The sequence below is a fragment of the Mauremys reevesii genome, linkage group 11, assembly GCF_016161935.1.
Source record: "Mauremys reevesii isolate NIE-2019 linkage group 11, ASM1616193v1, whole genome shotgun sequence".
In the NCBI taxonomy this organism is placed as follows: domain Eukaryota; kingdom Metazoa; phylum Chordata; order Testudines; family Geoemydidae; genus Mauremys; species Mauremys reevesii.
Genome location: NC_052633.1, coordinates 20,812,997 through 20,832,421, shown reverse-complemented (window position 1 = coordinate 20,832,421; position 19,425 = coordinate 20,812,997). Strand labels below are relative to the sequence as shown.

Sequence of the window (19,425 nt, the reverse complement as noted above, 5' to 3'; positions counted from 1 at the left end):
AAGGGAACAGATTCAGCCATATGGGAACATATGTGATGTTCTTTTCTCATAATACCATCCATTTGTAACACTGTTAGCTGTAAATTGTGCTAGAGAGCAATAATGGAACATTTGTAAGGTTGCAATTCATAAGTTCCATAACAAAAACCTTGTGAGAGGTTTTACAAAGGCAAGTTTCTGTTATTATGGTACTCTGGAATTTTATAGGACATTTTAGGTTTGGACTTGAACACTGAAATTTGAAGAAATATGGTACATTTCTACATATTAACAAATTCTATATCAAGGAATGTTAAGAAAAAAAAGTTCATCGATTTATAAATGGAAAATCAGGCTTGACAAATTTCTGCACATTACTTGCACTGTTGCACAAGATGAAAGAGTAGACATGGTTTACCTAAATTTCATAAAATACTTTAATAATGTCTCACAGAACAGAGTGACTTACAAAGTTAGAAAGTATGAGAAAAGAGATCACAAAATTGGTTTAAGGACAGGAAACAGAAGGTGCCAATGAAAAGGAGCCATTCAGGATGGGGAGTGATGAGTGGGATGATATAACAATCAGTTTTAGGATCACTTCAAATATGTATACAACTGACTTTTGGGGTGTAGGGGACAGAGTATCATTTCAAAACTAGTTACATGCACTGAAAGAAAAATTCAGAAGGCTTAGAGGTAAGCATTATTTATTGTTTATGCAGAAGTGTACTAGGCACTTTATAGAAGAAGTAAAACTCAGATTTCTGCCACAAATGTCTAAAATCCAGATGATAAATTATGATAATAGAAGTGGGGGTAGCAAACAAACAGAAGGAGGTGGGAAAGGGTGAGCTAAGATAAGAGAATAACAATGTATACAATTACTGGTTTGCACACCTTGATAGCCACATGACTATTTTTAGCTCACTTGTAGGCAACAATGCAGAAGCTAGTTTTTCAGGAGAGACAGGGAGGAGGTGGTGCACTGGTGAACAGGAGTTTGGAGGCTCTCCACACATATGTGAAGTGTATATATAGTAGAACCAGATTATAGTAAACTTGGGTGCAGGAAAGCTCAGTTTATGGTGAAACTGAGTAAAATTTTCCAACTATTTCAATGTGCAAATTACAATTCCAGTTACGGGGAACCATTTTCCATAGAGAAATTATTCAGTGTTAAAATTCAGTCCGTTGTTATAGGTTTTATTCCACTATATCTGGAAAAAGGAAACATTTCACATGTAAAGAAGTATAGTACACTTGGCCAAACTCAGCCAAGGAAAAATTCCACTCTGTGAGATTCAGGAACAAAGGAATTGTAGAAACAACAACTAAAAGAAAAGAATACAATAGGAACATAAGAACAGCGATATTGGGTCAGACCAAAGGTCTATCTAGCCCAGTATCTTGTCTTCTGACAGTGACCAATGCCAGGTACCCCAGAGGGAATGAACAGAACAGGTAATTATCAAGTGATCCATCCCCTGACACCCATTCCCAGCTTCTGGCAAGAACCCTTGGTGGAAGTACATATAGTGTTCTAATGGAGTAAAAACTGATAGAAGCTATTTTGATCCTGCTGTACACTTGGAAAAACAATATCTGCATTGTATATAATGCTTGTCAGCAGTTTACAGGAAATACACTGCTGAAGCTGACAAGGCATATCAAAAAAACAGAGAAAAGGATTCTGCTGTTTCGTGAGTATGTATTATAGAGAATGATTAGCCACCCATGGCCTGTTTGTTTTAGCATAAAAAGCTGGTACTAAGGAGATGTGTAGGGGTATCAGAGATATTTAAGATTCTAGAACAAAAAGAAGAGCTTTAATGTCAACAAGCTGTTTTAAATACTACTCAACAGGTCATGGAAAGGATGGGTATAAAGAATGAGAAATGATGGCACAATTTCTCCAAGTGTGGTGGTGTTATGAAACAAACTGTCAAAATGCTGTTCAAGTCAGTCATCCAAACCAACTCAAAAGTAAATTGGACTAACATTCAGAAGCACAGGAAATAGGTGGTACACTAACCAGGTTACTGGTCACTATAAAGAGATGCAGTTGACTTGCCTTTACTGCAGGTCTTGACACACTACAGTTTTTACTATTAATGTTCCACAAAGCAAAACATTACAATACTGAGAACTAAAGCAAATGCAACTGATAAACAATCAATGCATTATTTTTGTATGCAAAAATAGCATTACATTTCTAATTAAATTATGATCTGTCAAGTTACCAGAGAGGACTGAGTAAACTCATTTGCTTTCTTTGCATATTTATAACGCTAGGAATGTTCCTTAAGCATGAGATCCTCACCTGGAACCCATCCTGCAAAGTGACTGATAGGAGGAGGCAGGCATGTAGACAATAGCAGAGTTGTAGCACAGCATGAGAAAGCCGAGCACCTCAAACCTGAAGACAGACAAGAACATGAGACAAAAGAAACTACATAGATTCCGATTTCTAATAGTCCACCAGAAGAACTTTAAAAACATTGTTAATGGTTCACTCGCAGGACAAGATGGCATCAGAAATACAGTACATCAGCCCGTAGGTATTGCTCTTCCATTTTAATTCACTGACTAGAAATAGTCTATCAAAAGACTCAATATTAAATACTTTAAAAGGCATGAGATGTAACAGATTACTACCCTAATGCAACTGCATTTTATGGAGGAATAATGCAACAAGCTATTTTAGAATATGATTGAAGACAGACATAGTATAGGAAAAGTTTGCATTTCCCATAAATTATTTTAACCTAGTCTATGTCTGCCAATCAGCCTTCCAGACTACTTGGCAACACCACTGGCAGAAATGGATCTGATGGAGAAATTATTTATATCTAATGAATTAGTAACAGACTTACAAGCTCTAAATTGTAAGAGAAGAGCCAGGTAAGGCCTGTATACAGTGAGTACCTATTGACCCATTATTTTATGCTTCAGACTAATGAAGTATCTACAGCTTGACTACTCACCTGTTCTGTGCAGTGAAGGTTTCTCTCTGAGGATGAAGATCACTATAAACCACCCTGATGAGGTCATGTTGACATAGGGCTCCCTCAGTCAAAGCCATGGATCCAATAGTAGAAGGCTTGGGTGGGAAAGGCATGGGGAAAATAAAAATAGAAAATGCTGCCATAAGAAGGATCCAAACCTCACGAAATTGTATCTACTTCTCGCTTGTGGTAATCTGTAAAACTGCTAAAGATTATTCCGAAAAGATTTTAAAGGGGGACAGTCAAATTAAACCAATCACATTTGTGTCTGAAATGATTTACATACCTGTAAGTGTTGTTGGTTTTAATAAAAATTAAGTATGCTAGCACTGAAGGATTAGAGAAATATTTCATTTTCGTTACCTTCTATATTTTGTGTCTAGTCAGTTTCCCTGTTTCCCATATTGTTTCAGGAAACAATAGGGAGAGAAAGCATTAAAAAATAGGATTGCAAAACCAAGAAACATTGACAGGGAAAATCAGGAGGAATACTTGAGGCTACTTTTAACTCACATTTTAAAATTTCAAGTTGACTCTCTCCCCCTCAAAATGACAAAAGCAGCAGAATCATTCAGTTTCAACTACATGCAAATAGCTTGCATAGATCAACACTCAAGAGCCAACTTTCAACTCAATGCATAGAGCACTAGTCACAAAACACCCACTAATGCTAAATAAGCTGTGGCATATCAAGGCCCTCCATTCTGTTTGGAGAACTTAATGGACATTGATTTGTGGGACTGAGGTATATCTGGTGCCACACGAAAATGGGGGAAATAGAAGGGGTATGAGCTATGCAACTTGCCCGACATAGACTCATAAGACTTTAAGGTCAGAAGGGACCATTATGATCATCTAGTCTGACCTCCTGCACAATGCAGGCCACAGAATCTTACCCATCCACTTCTATAACAAACCCCTAACCTATGTCTGAGTTATTGAAGCCCTCAAATTGTGGTTTGAAGACCTCAAGCTGTAGAGAATCCTCCAGCAAGTGACCCATGCCCCATGCTGCAGAGGAAGGTGAAAAACCTCCAGGGCCTCTGCCAATCTGCCCTGGAGGAAAATTCCTTCCCGACCCCAAATATGGCGATCAGTTAAACCCTGAGCATGTGGGCAAGACTCACCAGCCAGCACCCAGGAAAGAATTCTCTATAGTAACTCAGATCCCAACCCATCTAACATCCCATCACAGACCACTGGGCATACTTACCTGCTGATAACCAATGATCAATTGCTAAATTAATTGCCAAAATTAGGCTATCCCATCATACCATCCCCTCCATAAACTTATCAAGCTTAGTCTTAAAGCCAGATATGTCTTTTGCCCCCACTACTCCCCTTGGAAGGCTGTTCCAGAACTTCACTCCTCTAATGGTTAGAAACCTTCGTCTAATTTCAAGTCTAAACTTCCTAGCGTCCAGTTTATATCCATTTGTTCTTGTGTCCACGTTGATACTAAGCTTAAATAATTCCTCTCCCTCCCTGGTATTAATCCCTCTGATATATTTATAGAGAGCAATCATATCCCCCTCAACCTTCTTTTGGTTAGGCTGAACAAGCCAAGCCCTTTGAGTCTCCTTTCATAAGACAGGTTTTCCATTCCTCGGATCAACTGGTGCCTGTGAAGCATGTGCTGGTGGTCTATAACAAGCTGGCTGGACGTATGACATATGCTGCAGCCAACCTCTACACATGGGGTCTGTGTGCCAACCCACTTTGTCAGTCAATGGTGCATGTTGTCAACGAGTTCAACTAACCCGACTTCATGGTGGCCTTAGGCCCCTTCATTCTGTGATGGGGCCTAGGCTGCTGTGGGGTGACTCCGCAAGCACTGCAAATGCTAGACGATGAAGGGTTATATGGTGCTGACTCTCTTGTTTCCAGTTGTTCAACTGTATTAATACACTTTCAATCATCACTTTTCCATGTTAGAAATTGCTGTCATTGCCTTAGGGATATTATGTGATTGCAAATAGGACGAGAGGTTGTTTCCCCAAGACGGCAAATAGAAGGAACATGTAGTTCACAAGCAATTCCTCTAATACAGGTTTTCTCAAACTTCATTGCATCGTGACCCCCTTCCAACAACAAAAATTACTGCATGACCCCAGGCAGGGGGACCGAAGCCTGAGCCCCACTGCACTGGGCAGGGGGCCCAAACCCAAAGTCTGAGCCCCGCCACCCGGGGGAAGAAGGGGGCAAAGCCAAAGCTTGAGGGCTTCAGTGTTGGTCAGGGGGGCTGTAAACTGAGTCCTGCCACCCAGGGCTGAAGCCCTCGGGTTTCCGCTTCAGCCCTGGGCAGTGGTGCTCTGACTTCGGCTTCAGACTCAGGCCCCAGAAAGTTTAACGCCAGCCCTGATAACCGGATTAAAACAGGGTTGTGACCCACTTTGGGGTCCTGACCCACAGTTTGAGAACCTCTGCTCTACTAAGAAAGGGTTCAGTGTTTAGAAAAAGTTTGAGAACTTCTGCCCTACATAGTTCCAGATGCAACAACGCCCCTCAATACTGACCTGCAACATCTTTTATTTAAATCCTGGGTGTCTCATATGAAAATCAAAACCTATGTTCATTTTACAGTGATTTTGTGATGTGGCTACACATCTGCTAGGGACTAAACTGAGACCACAAATTCACTTTTACATTAGTGTAGACAGGATTTAAACCCAGTGTTCAGAGAAAGAAGCCCAGTGCAGTAATACATTGCGCCTTTCACCTCACACATTAGTAATTTACACCATGAAAGATGTAATATTGCTGAAACTTTTGACTGTTATTCAGATATATTTTAGACTGCAAAGAGCTATGAATTAGAAGAGGACTGTGTCAATTTTTACACATAAAGGGAAAACAAGAAGAAAATAACTTACCACTGCTTTATGTCCTTGACATAGCTATTTACTAAGAAATGTTTGTTTTTACCTCCAACCCTGAAGAACAGCCACTGTTGGCAAAAAATCAGAGTGGAATCCTATTCGTATTCAGGTCACAGGGAGTTTTACTATTGACTTCAGTGGAACCAGGATTTCACTAGTAATATCTTAGTAAGATCATTTAATACAAAAAGAGAGCCAAATAAATAAAAATCCACTTGAAACTAATTCTAAGGAAAACACTGCTAAATAAGGGCTAATACATGCACATTGTGTGCTGCAGGCTACTACAAATCAGCTCATGAGTCATAGTATGGGATCATTGTTCTTCAGTTTCCACTTTCCTCCACATTCCCAAAGCTCGCACCGCAATGCAGCACTTAGGGAATATGTTTAGTTTTCCCTGCTCATCAACTACAGCTGGTAATCTCCATCTTGCTGGAGACAAAAGTTATGGTAGCATTAAAACACAGGAACAAGCTGGAGTGGGGCAAAGGAGGACTTTTAAACAGATAAATAGTACATACAGCAGAACAACGCAGTTTAATTTTTGGATCATTTTGTTCCAATATTTGATAAGGGCAGAATCATGCTTTAAATATGCTAACAGCATCCAATCAGTAGACATGTGAAAGGATGGGAATCTGTAATTCAATGAAAAACTGAAAACAAACGGAACAAAACATACCATATCAGATGGAAGTACACCTCTACCCCAATATAACGTGACCCAATATAACACGAATTTGGATATAACATGGTAAAGCAGTGCTCCGGTGGGGCGGGGCTGCAGACTCCGGTGGATCAAAGCAAGTTCGATATAACCTGGTGTCACCTATAACGCGGTAAGATTTTTTGGCTCCCGAGGACACCGTTATATCGGGGTAGAGGTGTATTTCATTATTCACCTTGAAGACTTACCTCCCCATTTTACCACTTCTATTGGATTAAATTACACTGTTGCAAGAATTTACCCTTGAAAGTTCAGTGAAGAAAGATGCATGCAGAATGTTTATCTCTAGCACTGAATGGATCCAATTTTAGTTTTTATTGGACCCAATTCCAACTTACCACCACAGTTGCACTCTTACCTCATGGTATATTGAGGGCTTGGATAACGAAGGGATGGTGAAAGATAAAACTTTGTTGTTCCCATCTTTGTCAGCAATTTCCTACAGCAGAGAAAGTCATGAGGGAACTTGGTTTTGGACTCTTGTGATTATACCACACAAACATTAAAAACATAAATCTTAAAGTAAGGCCCCGATCTTGCAAAATGATTCATCTGCACAGGCCTTTACGCCTGTGCACAAGTGCCACGAAAGTCAATGGGACTGCCTCCACTATAGTAGTTTGCTTTGCAAAATCAGGGCCTAAGAAAATTCACAGAAGAGTATTTGTTCTTTTTGTGACCACGACTTTCTCAGACATTTAAGAAACTATTAAAAGATTTTTCTAGTCCCTCCTCTAATTTATAAAACATAGAATTACATAGTGAAACAAGACTGATGCTGAAGGGCCAAAGGAATATATATGTATTACTGCTGATGAGTCATTTGCTAGCAATTGGTAATGCCTCTTGATAAACCCATCAAAAGAGAAAAGGTGAAAATGAGGGGACTGATTTCTGCAAGTAATGTGGCAAAGCAGTAAAGGATATATAGAATATTTTGAATTCAGCTTTCACGTCAATAAAAGATGCATTTGCATATGGTGTGCTTGTGTTATAGCATAATAATTATAATTTATTAAAAGCAATCCTGTAAAAGATATGCCAGAGTCAGCAAACCCCATCTTTTCACATTCTACAATAAAATTTCTAACACACTGAGTATGAGTCACTCTAGTTTCAGTGACAATCAATTAAAGGCAGTGTGCCACTTCCACTTAGCTTCAAGGAACAGTGTGGAAACTAGAGTTGGCTGCATTGATAAAGCTGCCGTCTGTCTAGATTTAATTAGTTTCTCAAGCACTTTTTCACTCTAAAAACCAAAACAGTAATCAGGTTTCAGAGTAGCAGCCGTGTTAGTCTGTATCCGCAAAAAGAACAGGAGTACTTGTGGCACCTTAGAGACTAAAATTTATTTGAGCATAAGCTTTCATGGGCTACAGCCCACTTCATCAGATGCATGCAGTGGAAAATACAGTAGGAAGATATATATACACACACAGAAAACATGAAACAGTAATAAAGGAAGGATTTTTCTTTAATTTAAATCTGAGAATTTTTCACAGAGAAGATATCAGAAATATTATCCTTTAGCTCAGCGGTTCTCAACCTGCAGCCCAATTAGCACCCAGCTGTGTGCTAAAGAGAGGCAGGGACTTGCAGCAGGGTCCAGGGTCAGGGTCACTGCCCAGCCCCCGTGGCAGGGTCCCGGGTCGAGGCTGCCGCCCAGCCCTACATACCAAGGGTTAGGTTCGGCAGTGGGGTCGGGTCGGGGTTGCCAATCAGCCCTGCACAATGGGGTCTGGCTTCGTGATCAGGTCTGCTGCCCGGCCCCCACACTGCAGGAACCGGGACTGGGGTCAGGGCTGCCACCCAGCCCCACTCAACAAGGTCTGGGGTCGGGGATGCTGGCCTGCCCCGCGTGACAGGGGTCACGGTTGGCAGCAGGGTAGGGACTGTCACCCGGCCCCGCACAACAGAGTCCAGGGTCTCTGCCGCCCAGTCCGACCACCAGGGCTCCGCTGCTGGCCCCACTCTGTGGAGGGGTCTATGGGCTGGGGGCACTGGGCATAGTGGTGGGGGGGGGGGAGGATTTGGGAGTGTGACGGCGCCCTCCATAAGGCTTTATGGAAATATCCTTATGAATATATATGACATAACTGGAATATGTTCTGTGCTACATATGCCATGTAACATATCTCTGTAAAGGTTATGATCTACTGAATCTATTAATCCTATTTGTGTGCATGTATCATTTTTGTACTCAAAGTTATTAATATTGGCCGTGTACTGGCTTGATTTCTAAATAACCTTAGTAGAGCATTTGGTCCATTCCTGGAGAAAGGAATTCACAAAGTTAAGTGCCCAGTCAGGAAGCACTTAAGAAACAATGCATCTTGGAATGCTGCAATCCACATAAGAAGTCTTCCTGGAGACATTCAAGATACAATGTGGGCAATGGCTTCTGCCTGTAAAAACTGAGTGTCATGCATGGACATGTGACTTGCCCAGGTGACTCCAGAACTTCATCTTGAAGCTGGACTTTGCATAGGAGAGAGGAGGGGGTCTCCACCCACAAGAGAGAGTTTATTTAAGACCATGAGAGACCCCTCCATTTTGTCTTCAGATGGCTAAAGAAAGAGCCTCTCCAACCCCCAGGATACCTGAAAGAAACTGGAGCAAAGCACAGTAAAGGGGGTGTGAGTGATTGCTGGACCCAGACTTGCAAGAGACTAGTCTGTAAAAGGAAGCTTATTGGAACTGGTGAGATCTTATCTGTATTCAGTTTCTTACTGTATTAGACACAGACTTGAGTGTTTTATTTTATTTTACTTGGTAATTCACTTTGTTCTGTCTGCTATTACTTGGAACCACTTAAATCCTATTTTCTGTATTTAATAAAATCACTTTTTACTTATTAATTAACCCAGAATGTGTATTAATACCGGGAGGGAGGGGGAGGCCAAACGGCTGTGCATATCTATCAGTATTATAGAGGGCGAACAATTTATGAGTTTACCCTGTATAAGCTTTATACAGAGTAGAATGGATTTATTTGGGTTTAGACCCCACTGGGTGTTGGGCATCTGAGTGTTAAATACAAGAACACATCTGTAAGCTGCTTTCAGTTAAGTCTGCAGCTTTGGGGCAAGTAATTCAGACCCTGGGTCTTTGTTGGAGCAGACGGGCGTGTCTGGCTCAGTAAGACAGGGTGCTGGGGTCCCGAACTGGCAGGGAAAGCAGGGGCAGAAGTAGTCTTGGCACATCAGCTGGCAGTTCCCAAGGGGGTTTCTGTGATGCAACCCGTCACAGGGAGGTGCTGTGGTTCTCAACCTGCAGCCCAGGTAACTGACTGCGGCCCACAATGATTAATAGGTTCAGAATCACTATTCTAGGTTCTTATTGACATCTGCAGCTAGGTGCCAATATACTTGTGTCTTCAGCTAGAGAAAAGTGTTGAGTCACTCCCCATTTTACAACCTCTTCCTTCTATTTCAGTTTGGAGGGAACGTAGCAGCATTAGCTGCTGTGCTTATACACTGTGAATCATCCAACATGAGTTCCAAAAGGACCAGCTCAAGTGCCTTGATGAAAGCTGAAGCTAATGACAGATACTTACAACCTACTTCAGCCCAGCAGATAAAAATCAAAAGCTAGTAGCCAGATTCTGATATTGCTTACACCAGCATAAATCCAGAGTAACTTGACTTTATTGGAGTTAATGTGGATTTACAAATGTCACTGAGATCAGAATTTGGCTCCATGTCTCACTTCCCAGGCATATGAACATAAAGCACTCTGTAATAACTAACACACTGCTAAAAGAAAACTTGTTATAATGGAACAGAGAAGGAAAATATTTTAGGACAATTTGTATTTTAAAGCCATGTAAAATTGAAATTCTCATGACAAGAAAGGGCATATGCTAACAATATTGCTAATTTACCAGCCATGGCATATTGGCATAAAAATTAAGAATATAAATTTGTATGAGATGCATAATTTAATGTCCCTGACAGAATACTATTTTTGACAGCCTGAAATCATCCCTAAGTTTGACATCCAAATTTAGGAGTCTACAGTGAACAACATCATTATGATGATTTTTTTATAGTCCCAGCCAAAAGATATTTCCCACCCATGCACAACTTGTGATTGAATGTTACTTTAGCCTCAATACTTCACCTTAAAAGGTCATTCTGAGTAACTAAATAGGAGAAGCCCAATATGGAAACACTGAATGAGCATATTGTTCAGACAGGGCTATCAGCAAATTTCAACTCTTTAGATATTTATACAGACTTACTAAATTCTTCTAACAAGCACATTATACAGGGCAACAAAAACATCTTAATTAAAAAAAATTAATTGTTTACCATAATATGTTTAGTGCTACGCTGAGGCAGTAAATCTAATTTACAAGCTACCAAAGATACTTCTGCAAACATGCTTTTTCTGAACACTCATTAAGTTATGCTTTCCTCTAGGAGAAACACTTAACTTTAACTGCATTAATTCATTAGCATTTTTCATATTTTGCTCTGTTAATATTCCCGTGCCTTACTTTATTTCTACTGCTCACTGATTATCTTAAGGCTCTTCACACCCATCCCTCCTTATCTCACTTACCAAATTGTAAATCCCAAGCAGCAGTGCTTCAATGCAACCGTTACTCTGTCTGTCCCTGCTGGCAGTAAGACGCAGATAAACCCAGATCAATTCTGGCAGGAACTGCAGCGTGAACCTCTTGAGTCGAACTTCAGAACTACGGTAGAGTTCAAAGAGCTGGTGGCAGACAGGTTCCAGAAGCTATAGAATGAGAAAAACCAGTTCAATGTTTTAATCTTGTGTATTAAAAAATGCACAAATAAAACCACTGCAATTGGCAAAACTGGCATCATTGTTGGCAACCTCAGAGATGCCACAGAATGAATGGGCGTGGAAACTAAGTTACCCCTCCCTGCTAAACATGGTCTTCAAGAATAGGGCTGAGGTACATTGATGAGGATTGGAAGAAGTTCGCACTACCACGGCCCTTAATGTACCTGATCTGTGGGAGTTTCATCTTCCGACTTAGTCAATATGACACCTTTTTATAAGCAGCAAATTCTTTTACCAGTGAGATGATTTGAGCTGTGCAGACCATAAAGTATGTTCATTTTGCAACCCCAATGCTTTAGAAAAATCTCAGATGTGGAGAAAGAAATACTTATTAGTGAAATCAGTCTATATCCAGTATAATGGTAGAGAGTGAATTAACCCTTTATCTTAGTGTGGTTGGGGTTTTTTTGTTATTATTTTTTTTTTTTTAACACAAACAAGAAGGGGTAGGGGGGCATTTTTGCTCAATTGTGGGCAAACTAATTTTTTAACAGATAGTCTTGATTTAATTTTGTTCCCTTCAAACTGAAAGGCTTTCTAGCACTAACTAGAGCTAGATTCAATGCAAGTAGCCAAGATTCCCCAAGGCCCTTATCAAGTCAACTCGGTATGGACCCACAAAAACCCTGCATTCCAATAGCCTATTGTGCCTAACTGGCAGTTTTGTGATGTGCACAAAATGGTGAATAATTCCTTTTCATTTGTAACCTAAATTAACATTTGAACCCAGGTCTCCACCTTGCAGAGATCCGTTGAAAGCACATATATCTTAACTCTCTTTCCTGGTGAACAGACATATCAGATGTGTCTGAGAAATGTGCTCAACTCACAGAGCAGAAAATAACAAAAACCTACAGGCTTTATTTAAACCCCAACTAAAGTAAATGGCCAGATTCCTAACAGGATTTGGTTCAGGTCTTAGGTCAGTATCTACAAGCCACTCAAAAGTGTGCCTCAGTTTTCTAACACATGAAGGCAACTGAGGCACAACTGATTTAATTTAATTTTTTAATATGGAGATATACCTATCTCATAGAGCTGGAAGGGACCTTGAAAGATCATTGACTCCAGTCCCCTGCCTTCACAGCAGGACCAAGTACTGTCCCTGACAGATTTTTGCCCCATATCCCTAAACGGTCCCCTCAAGGATTGAACTTGCAACACTGCATTTAGCAGGCCAATGCTCAAACCACTGAGCTATCCCTCCCCCCTCCAACATGTTACTTGACCAGTCCAAGGTCATACAGCAAGTTATTGGAAGAATCTAAGCACAGAGCCCAGATTCTCCTAACTAAAAGTCTCCTTTTCTAATCAGAAAAAATACTCTCTCTCTCATTATCACTTACTTGTATTTCTTCAGGACAGGGAGATACACAAGAGTCTTTACATCAAATCATATTATCACTTTTGTAGGACATGAAAAACCCATGTCTTACCACCTTCAGAAAACTTATTTTATTTCTCTCTCATTATAAGTGCTTAGTTTGAACATACAACAAATTTGCATGGAAGTAAACATCTGTATTGCTATGTAAATATATATTCATATACACATGCACAGATTTAAAGGCCTTTACTCAACTGAAAATCTCAGTGACACTAAAAATTAATTCAATACAACCTAGGCCATTATTGTCTTAAGAGTAACTGCTACATTTTTTCAACAAAAAGGTGAGGTTAATCATTAGTTTCATTTTTAGAATACAGTACAGTATGGATGGTAAACGTACCATTTCTTAAACCATTAGTTGATTACATAAACTGTGACATCACATCCATGTAGAACATCAGTCAAAACTCTTATTATACAAGGATCTGATATAAGCACCTTGTGTAACAAGGTTTCAGGCTGACAGCTTCATCACACTGAATGAAAAGACTTTTTATAACTAAAGCAAGAGACTAAACAAAGGATGGTGAAGACTGTTCAGCAGGAAAAGTTTAGTCGAAAAAAATCTTAATTTTTAAATAAAATATAGGGATTTAACAATAAATGTAAGAAATAAAAGCAAGAAAGCAGAGCACCTCAAGACTCTCCTATTAAACTTGGGGTTTTCCTGGCATCGCAAGCCAGTCAAGCCATCGTCATCAGATCTCCTTGATGGAAAAACAGCATTGTTCTACGTGGTTGAACATCTGGTTATTCTATTTAGCATATTAACTATAATACTTAGCACATATAGCACATTACATGTTCAAAGTGCTGCACTGCCGCCCAAATTAAAAAAAGGTTGCGAAATCAAGCACTCAGTCAAGAAATGCACTAAGGCAATATCAAACCAATAACCATCCTCTTTTCCTCATGACTTAACAAAAGGTCTTTTATATCTATATAAATGTCAGCTAACACAATACGTACCATAATACAAAATGGAATTTCCTTATACAGACTTAACTACAATAAGTTACATAATAGTGCAGTTTTCATACCTTGGTTTGATTTTTTACATCTCAGCGAGGTGTACAATGCAAACCAAGTTTTAAGGAAGTTCATTCATTTTGTAGATCTCACTGAATCTTAACAGTAAGGCCAGGTCTTAAAGCTGCATTTGCATGACTGCATATACAATACAAGATAAGGTTACATAAGAAATTCCAGTATTTTATCATGTTAGAATGAATTACCTTATTTTAAGGCATAAGCATAAAGGGGGAAAGTTAAGAGAAATCAGTATGTCTGTAAAGCACTTTGAACACGGGAAAGCACTGGACCAGGGGTAGGCAACCTTTCAGAAGTGGTGTGCCGAATCTTCATTTATTCACTCTAATTTAAGGTTTTGCGTGCCAGTCATACATTTTAACGTTTTTAGAAGGTCTCTTTCTATAAGTCTATAATATAGAACTAAACTATTGTTGTATGTAAAGTAAATAAGGCTTTTACAATGTTTAAGAAGCTTCATTTAAAATTTAATTAAAATGCAGAGCTCCCCTAACTAATGGCCAGGACCCGGGCAGTGTGAGTGCCACTGAAAATCAGCTAACGTGCCACTTTCGGCACGCGTGCCATAGGTTGCCTACCCTTGCACTGGATACATGCTTTTTTTTTTTTTTAATTAAAGATTGAGCTTTCACCGTTAACTCTGGATGTCCTGATTTGAGTACATGATTTCTCAACTTCAATACTGCATTAATGTTACTTTTTGCATGGAGTAGATACAGATTTCAGTTAATTTACTTGCCTTTGCCCCTACCCCATACCAATGAACCAAACAAAAAAAAATGAACTGTCAGTGAACAAATTGTACTTTTAAAAAGTAAGGAAAATATCAAGTACACCACTTACACATTATTCAATTAAATAAGCCACTTATGAGCACTCTTTGCTCTCTTTATTTAAATACTTTATTTAAAACTGCCCTTCTCAATCTTTTCACTATATTAAGACCCGTAAGGGAATTTAATACTTTTGCAAAATTAAACTAACTTTACTTAATATTAATTTCTCAGTATAACTGTTGTCCCTGGAGAGCAAGCATTTTCAGCATGATGAACAGCTGCTAATAAAACACACACCTCTGAAGGATATTATTGTAATGTATTTGTTAACCTACTATGGAGCCAGCAGTCTTTGAGAGATTTGTTTTTAAAACAAATTATGATGAGAGCCTATCTGAATGCTGCCAATCTACATTATTCTTTAATAATACTGTAGATTTTAAACAATGGTGTAGCCATGATGAGGCTCAAGTTAGGCTAAAAATTCATATCCCCCTCTTCATTAGGAAATAATTCCCTAATTCCTTGTACCCAGATTTTTACTACTCATGTGGTAGAATAATAGACGTCTACAAGCAAAAAAATTATCCTCTTGCTAACAGAGTCCTATGAAGATCCCACCTCCTAGAACTAGATATTAGTGCAGCACTGAACATGGTAAAACAGCCTATTATGTTGTTATATTTCCCTTATGTAGAATAAGTTTGGAAGAAATAAGCTAAGGAAAGTCTTGCCGCCTTGAAAGTCAAGATTTTAGCTGATATTTTTGGAGCAGATTCTGATCTCAGATGCATGCTATATGCACTAGCATGTATTCCTAAATACCTGGGCAGAAGTCAAAGCAGTGGATTTAGGTTTTTTAAAATTTATTTTAGGGCTGTCGATTAATCGCCAGTAACGCATGCGATTAACTAAAAAAAAGTAATTGCAATTAAAAAAATTCATCGTGATTAATCAGTTTTAATCACACTGTTAAACAGCAGAATACCAATTGAAATTAAATAATATTTTGATGTTTTTCTATATTTTCAAATATATTGATTTCAATTACAACACAGAATACAAAGGGTACAGTATCAGAGGGGTAGCCGTGTTAGTCTGGATCTGTAAAAAGCGACAGAGTCCTGTGGCACCTTATAGACTAACAGAAGTACTGGAGCATAAGTTTTCGTGGGTGAATTCCCTCTTTGTCAGACACATGTCAGTGTCCAGTGCTCACTTTATATTACTTTTGATTACAAATATTTGCACTGTAAAAATGACAAAAGAAATAATATTTTTCAATTCACCTCAAATACTATAGTGCAATCTCTTTATTGTGAAAGTGCAACTTACAAATGTAGATTTTTTTAAATGTAACTGCACTCCATAACAAAACAATGTCAAACTTTAAAGCTTGCAAGTCCACTCAGTCCTACTTCTTTGTTCAGCCAATCGCTAAGAGAAACAAGTTTGTTTACATTTACGAGAGATAATGCTGCCCGCTTCTTATTTACAATGTCACCTGAAAGTGAGAATAGGCATTCATATGGCACTTTTGTAACCAGCATTGCAAGGTATTTACGTGCCAGATATGCTAAACATTCATATGCCTCTTCCTGCTCCAACCACCATTCCAGAGGACATGCTTCCATGCTGATGATGCTCATTTAAAAAAAAAAAAAGTGTTAATTAAATTTGTGACTGAACTCCTTGTAGGAGAATTGTATGTTTCCTGCTCCGTGGCTTTATCCACATTCTGCATATAGTTTGTGTTATGGTAGTCTCAGATGATGACCCAGCATATGTTGTTTGATTTAAGAACACTTTCACTGCAGATTTGACAAACATAAAGAAGATTCCAATGTGAGATTTCTAAAGATAGCTACAGCACTCGACCCAAGGTTTAAGAATCTGAAGTGCCTTCCAAAATCTGAGAGGTACGAGGTGTGGTGCATACTTTCAGAAATCTTAAAAGAGCAACACTCTGATGCAGAAACTACAGAACCTGAACCCAACAAACAAGAAAAATCAACCTTCTGCAGGTGGCATCTGACTCAGATGATGGTGGTTAAAGCATGAAGGAACATATGAATCTTTAGAGCATCTGGCACAAATATCTTGTGACAATGGCTACAACAGTGCCATGAGAATGCCTGTTCTCACTTTCAGGTGACACTGTAAACAAGAAGCGGGCAGCATTATCTCCTGCAAATGTAAAAAAACTTGTTTGTCTTAGCAATTGGCTGAACAAGCAGTAGAACGGAGTGGATTTGTAGGCTTCAAAGTTTTACATTGATTTATTTTTGAATGCAGGTGTCAAACAAACAGATCAGGGTTAAGGTCTCTTTTACCTGTAAAGGGTTAACATGCAGTACCTGATGACCACCTGACCAGAGGACCAATCAGAGACAAGATTTTTTCAAATCTCTGTGGAGGGAAGCCTTTGTCTGTGTTCTTTGTGAGAGAGCTTTTTTGGATCTAAGAAAGAACAGTCATGTCTCCAAGTTCTCCTGGAGTAGTTTCTACTAATTAATAGTGAGTATTAATTAGAAAGGTGAATTAGTCTTATAATTTGATTTCTACATTTGCAATTGTGTGTTTGCTAAAGGAAATTCTTTATTCCTGTTTGCTGTTACTTTGCTTTCACTAAGAAAGAAAGGGGGAGGAGGGATTCTCTCCAGAGATTGATAAGTTTAGACCCTGTATGGTTCTATCTTGAATTACAGAGACAAGTTACTTTCTTTTTATTCTTTAATAAATTCTTTTCTATTAAGGACTTGTTTGGTCTTTCCTTGGGTGGATTCTCAGGGAAGGAGAAGGGGGAGGTATCCCTCTGTAGTTAGATCCCGGTAGCTCTCCTAGGAAAAGGGAGGGGGGAGGAAGCAGGGGGAATGGTTTATTTCTCCTGGGTGTAAGAACTCCATGGATTTGGGGCTCTTGGAATCCCCTAGGATTTTGGGGAAGGACTGTGTCTCAATCCACATATCTGATTGAGTAGTGGCAGCTTTACTAGATCTAAACTAGGATTTTAGTTTAGAGGGAAACCAAGTCAGGTCCCCACATTGGAACCCAACAGTTCCAAGTGGGGTGAGACCTATGACATGGTGGCAGCAAAGGGGAGACCTACCCTAGGATTTTGGGGTGGGGGAAGACATGCGGGTCCTCACTTTGAAACCCCCCAGTTTCAAGTGAGGGTAGACTCTGACAGCAGGGTTGTTGGTTTTTTGTACTTTCATGATAAAGAGATTGCACTACAGTATTTGTATTAGGTGAAATGAAAAATAGAATTCCTTTAATTTTTTTTTTACAGTGCAAATATTTGTGATCAAAATAAATATAAAGCGAGCACTGTTCACTTTGTATTCTGTGTTGTAATTGAAATTAATATATTTGAAAATGTAGAAAACATCCAAAAATATTTAAATAAATGGTATTCTATTATTGTTTGATTGAGATTCATTTTTTTTAATCGCTTGACAGCCCTAATTTATTTAGATGAGTCAATTTTCAATAATACAACAAAGAAGTCAGACCCTTAACATGGATTCTCCTTTTGAAGTTTTGGTTCTTTGTAACTTAGTAACCTATGGAGGTGCAATCAGATACTTTTTTTTCTGTGTAAGGGAAAACCTTTGAAACATTCAGAGATACAGATGGCAAGACAGAGAGGGACAGCAGAGGCAATAGTACTGTTACAATTTACAACAGTTTCAAGATGAATTCCAAGCCTCCCAGGAAGGAGGAAAAAAGAGGTCAGTATACAAGCTTTTAGTCCTAGCAGAAAAGCAAAGCAGCACTTTAAAATCAAGCTGCTTGTTAGGAAAGGATTACCTGAACTTCTTCAAATTCAATCCAGTAAACAGCACAGGCACTCTTGGAGGCTGTATCTGAGAAGATAAGAAGCTACTTTCCTGTGTATTCCTCACATTTTCATTTAAAAGCACACAACAGCCTAGAGATGATAAATCTTTCCTGACTCTTTTGATGATTACTATATATAGAGGTTTAAACATAAAGTGGCAAGTTTGTTCAGAGTTTAGATTCATCCATAAGACTTCCCAGTAGTTTTCTCATCCTCTCCCCAGTATTCTATGGAATGGAAAGCTTAATTCTATGTTAACTGTGCAAGTCAGGAGCCACATTCATAGCTATGTTTTCACTGTGCATATTTAAATTTGATTCTGCTCTCAGTTACACCAGCATAAATCAAGAGTAATTCCATGGAAAGCAATGGAAGGACACAAATATAACAGTAGTGTAAATGAAAGGAAAATCAGGCCTAGGCATAATTTCACACTGGAGTAGGACATTTATTCCATTCTCCACCGAATTAATAAATCACAAGTGAATAAAATAAAATTCTTCAAGCCAAATTAGTCTAAAGAGTACTTTGTCTCAGCTATGGCTAACTGGCTTCCAAAAAGCAGCTCATACTGAGTTGCAACCTAAAACTTATGTCATGTCACAATGACCCAGCAGCAGTGTTCAATATTCTTTTGAGAGCAACTGGTTTGCCTTCTAACAGAAAGAGATATTCAGCAACTGTAAAAAAAATGAGAGAGAGAAAAAAGGGCAAAACAGAGAAAGAATATTCTCCCTGCATCAATCCCAGGTTAGAACAGCAACTGACAGTTCTTAATTACTATGATTTATTTAGAAAAAGAAAAAGGAAATGCCTTCTCTGGGAGTCTCCTACCTCATTATTTGGGTCCTGAATAACCTTATAAAGAGCTGGCACCAGTGATTTTTTCCGGTGCAACGTTGATGCATAACCGGAGATTTGATTTTCAGGTAATGCCTAAAGTAAGAGATA

The 19,425-nt window shown here is 39.0% G+C and overlaps 1 protein-coding gene across 9 annotated transcripts in view; it reads right to left on the bottom strand.

The window, feature by feature from the left end:
- Positions 1-19,425, bottom strand: part of FAM126B (family with sequence similarity 126 member B) — a 94,918-nt gene that overhangs the window by 27,638 nt on the left and 47,855 nt on the right. For all 9 annotated transcript variants that reach the window (XR_005586432.1, XM_039495768.1, XM_039495769.1 and 6 more), the window contains 5 exons: positions 19,309-19,410; positions 11,163-11,342; positions 6,955-7,035; positions 2,967-3,082; positions 2,303-2,398 (listed from right to left, as the gene is read on the bottom strand). Coding sequence is in view for 8 of the 9 variants with exons in the window: in XM_039495768.1 (XP_039351702.1) it covers positions 2,303-2,398; positions 2,967-3,082; positions 6,955-7,035; positions 11,163-11,342; positions 19,309-19,410 (575 nt within the window). In the remaining variant the exon portion in view is untranslated. The remainder of the gene's footprint in view (positions 1-2,302; positions 2,399-2,966; positions 3,083-6,954; positions 7,036-11,162; positions 11,343-19,308; positions 19,411-19,425) is intronic.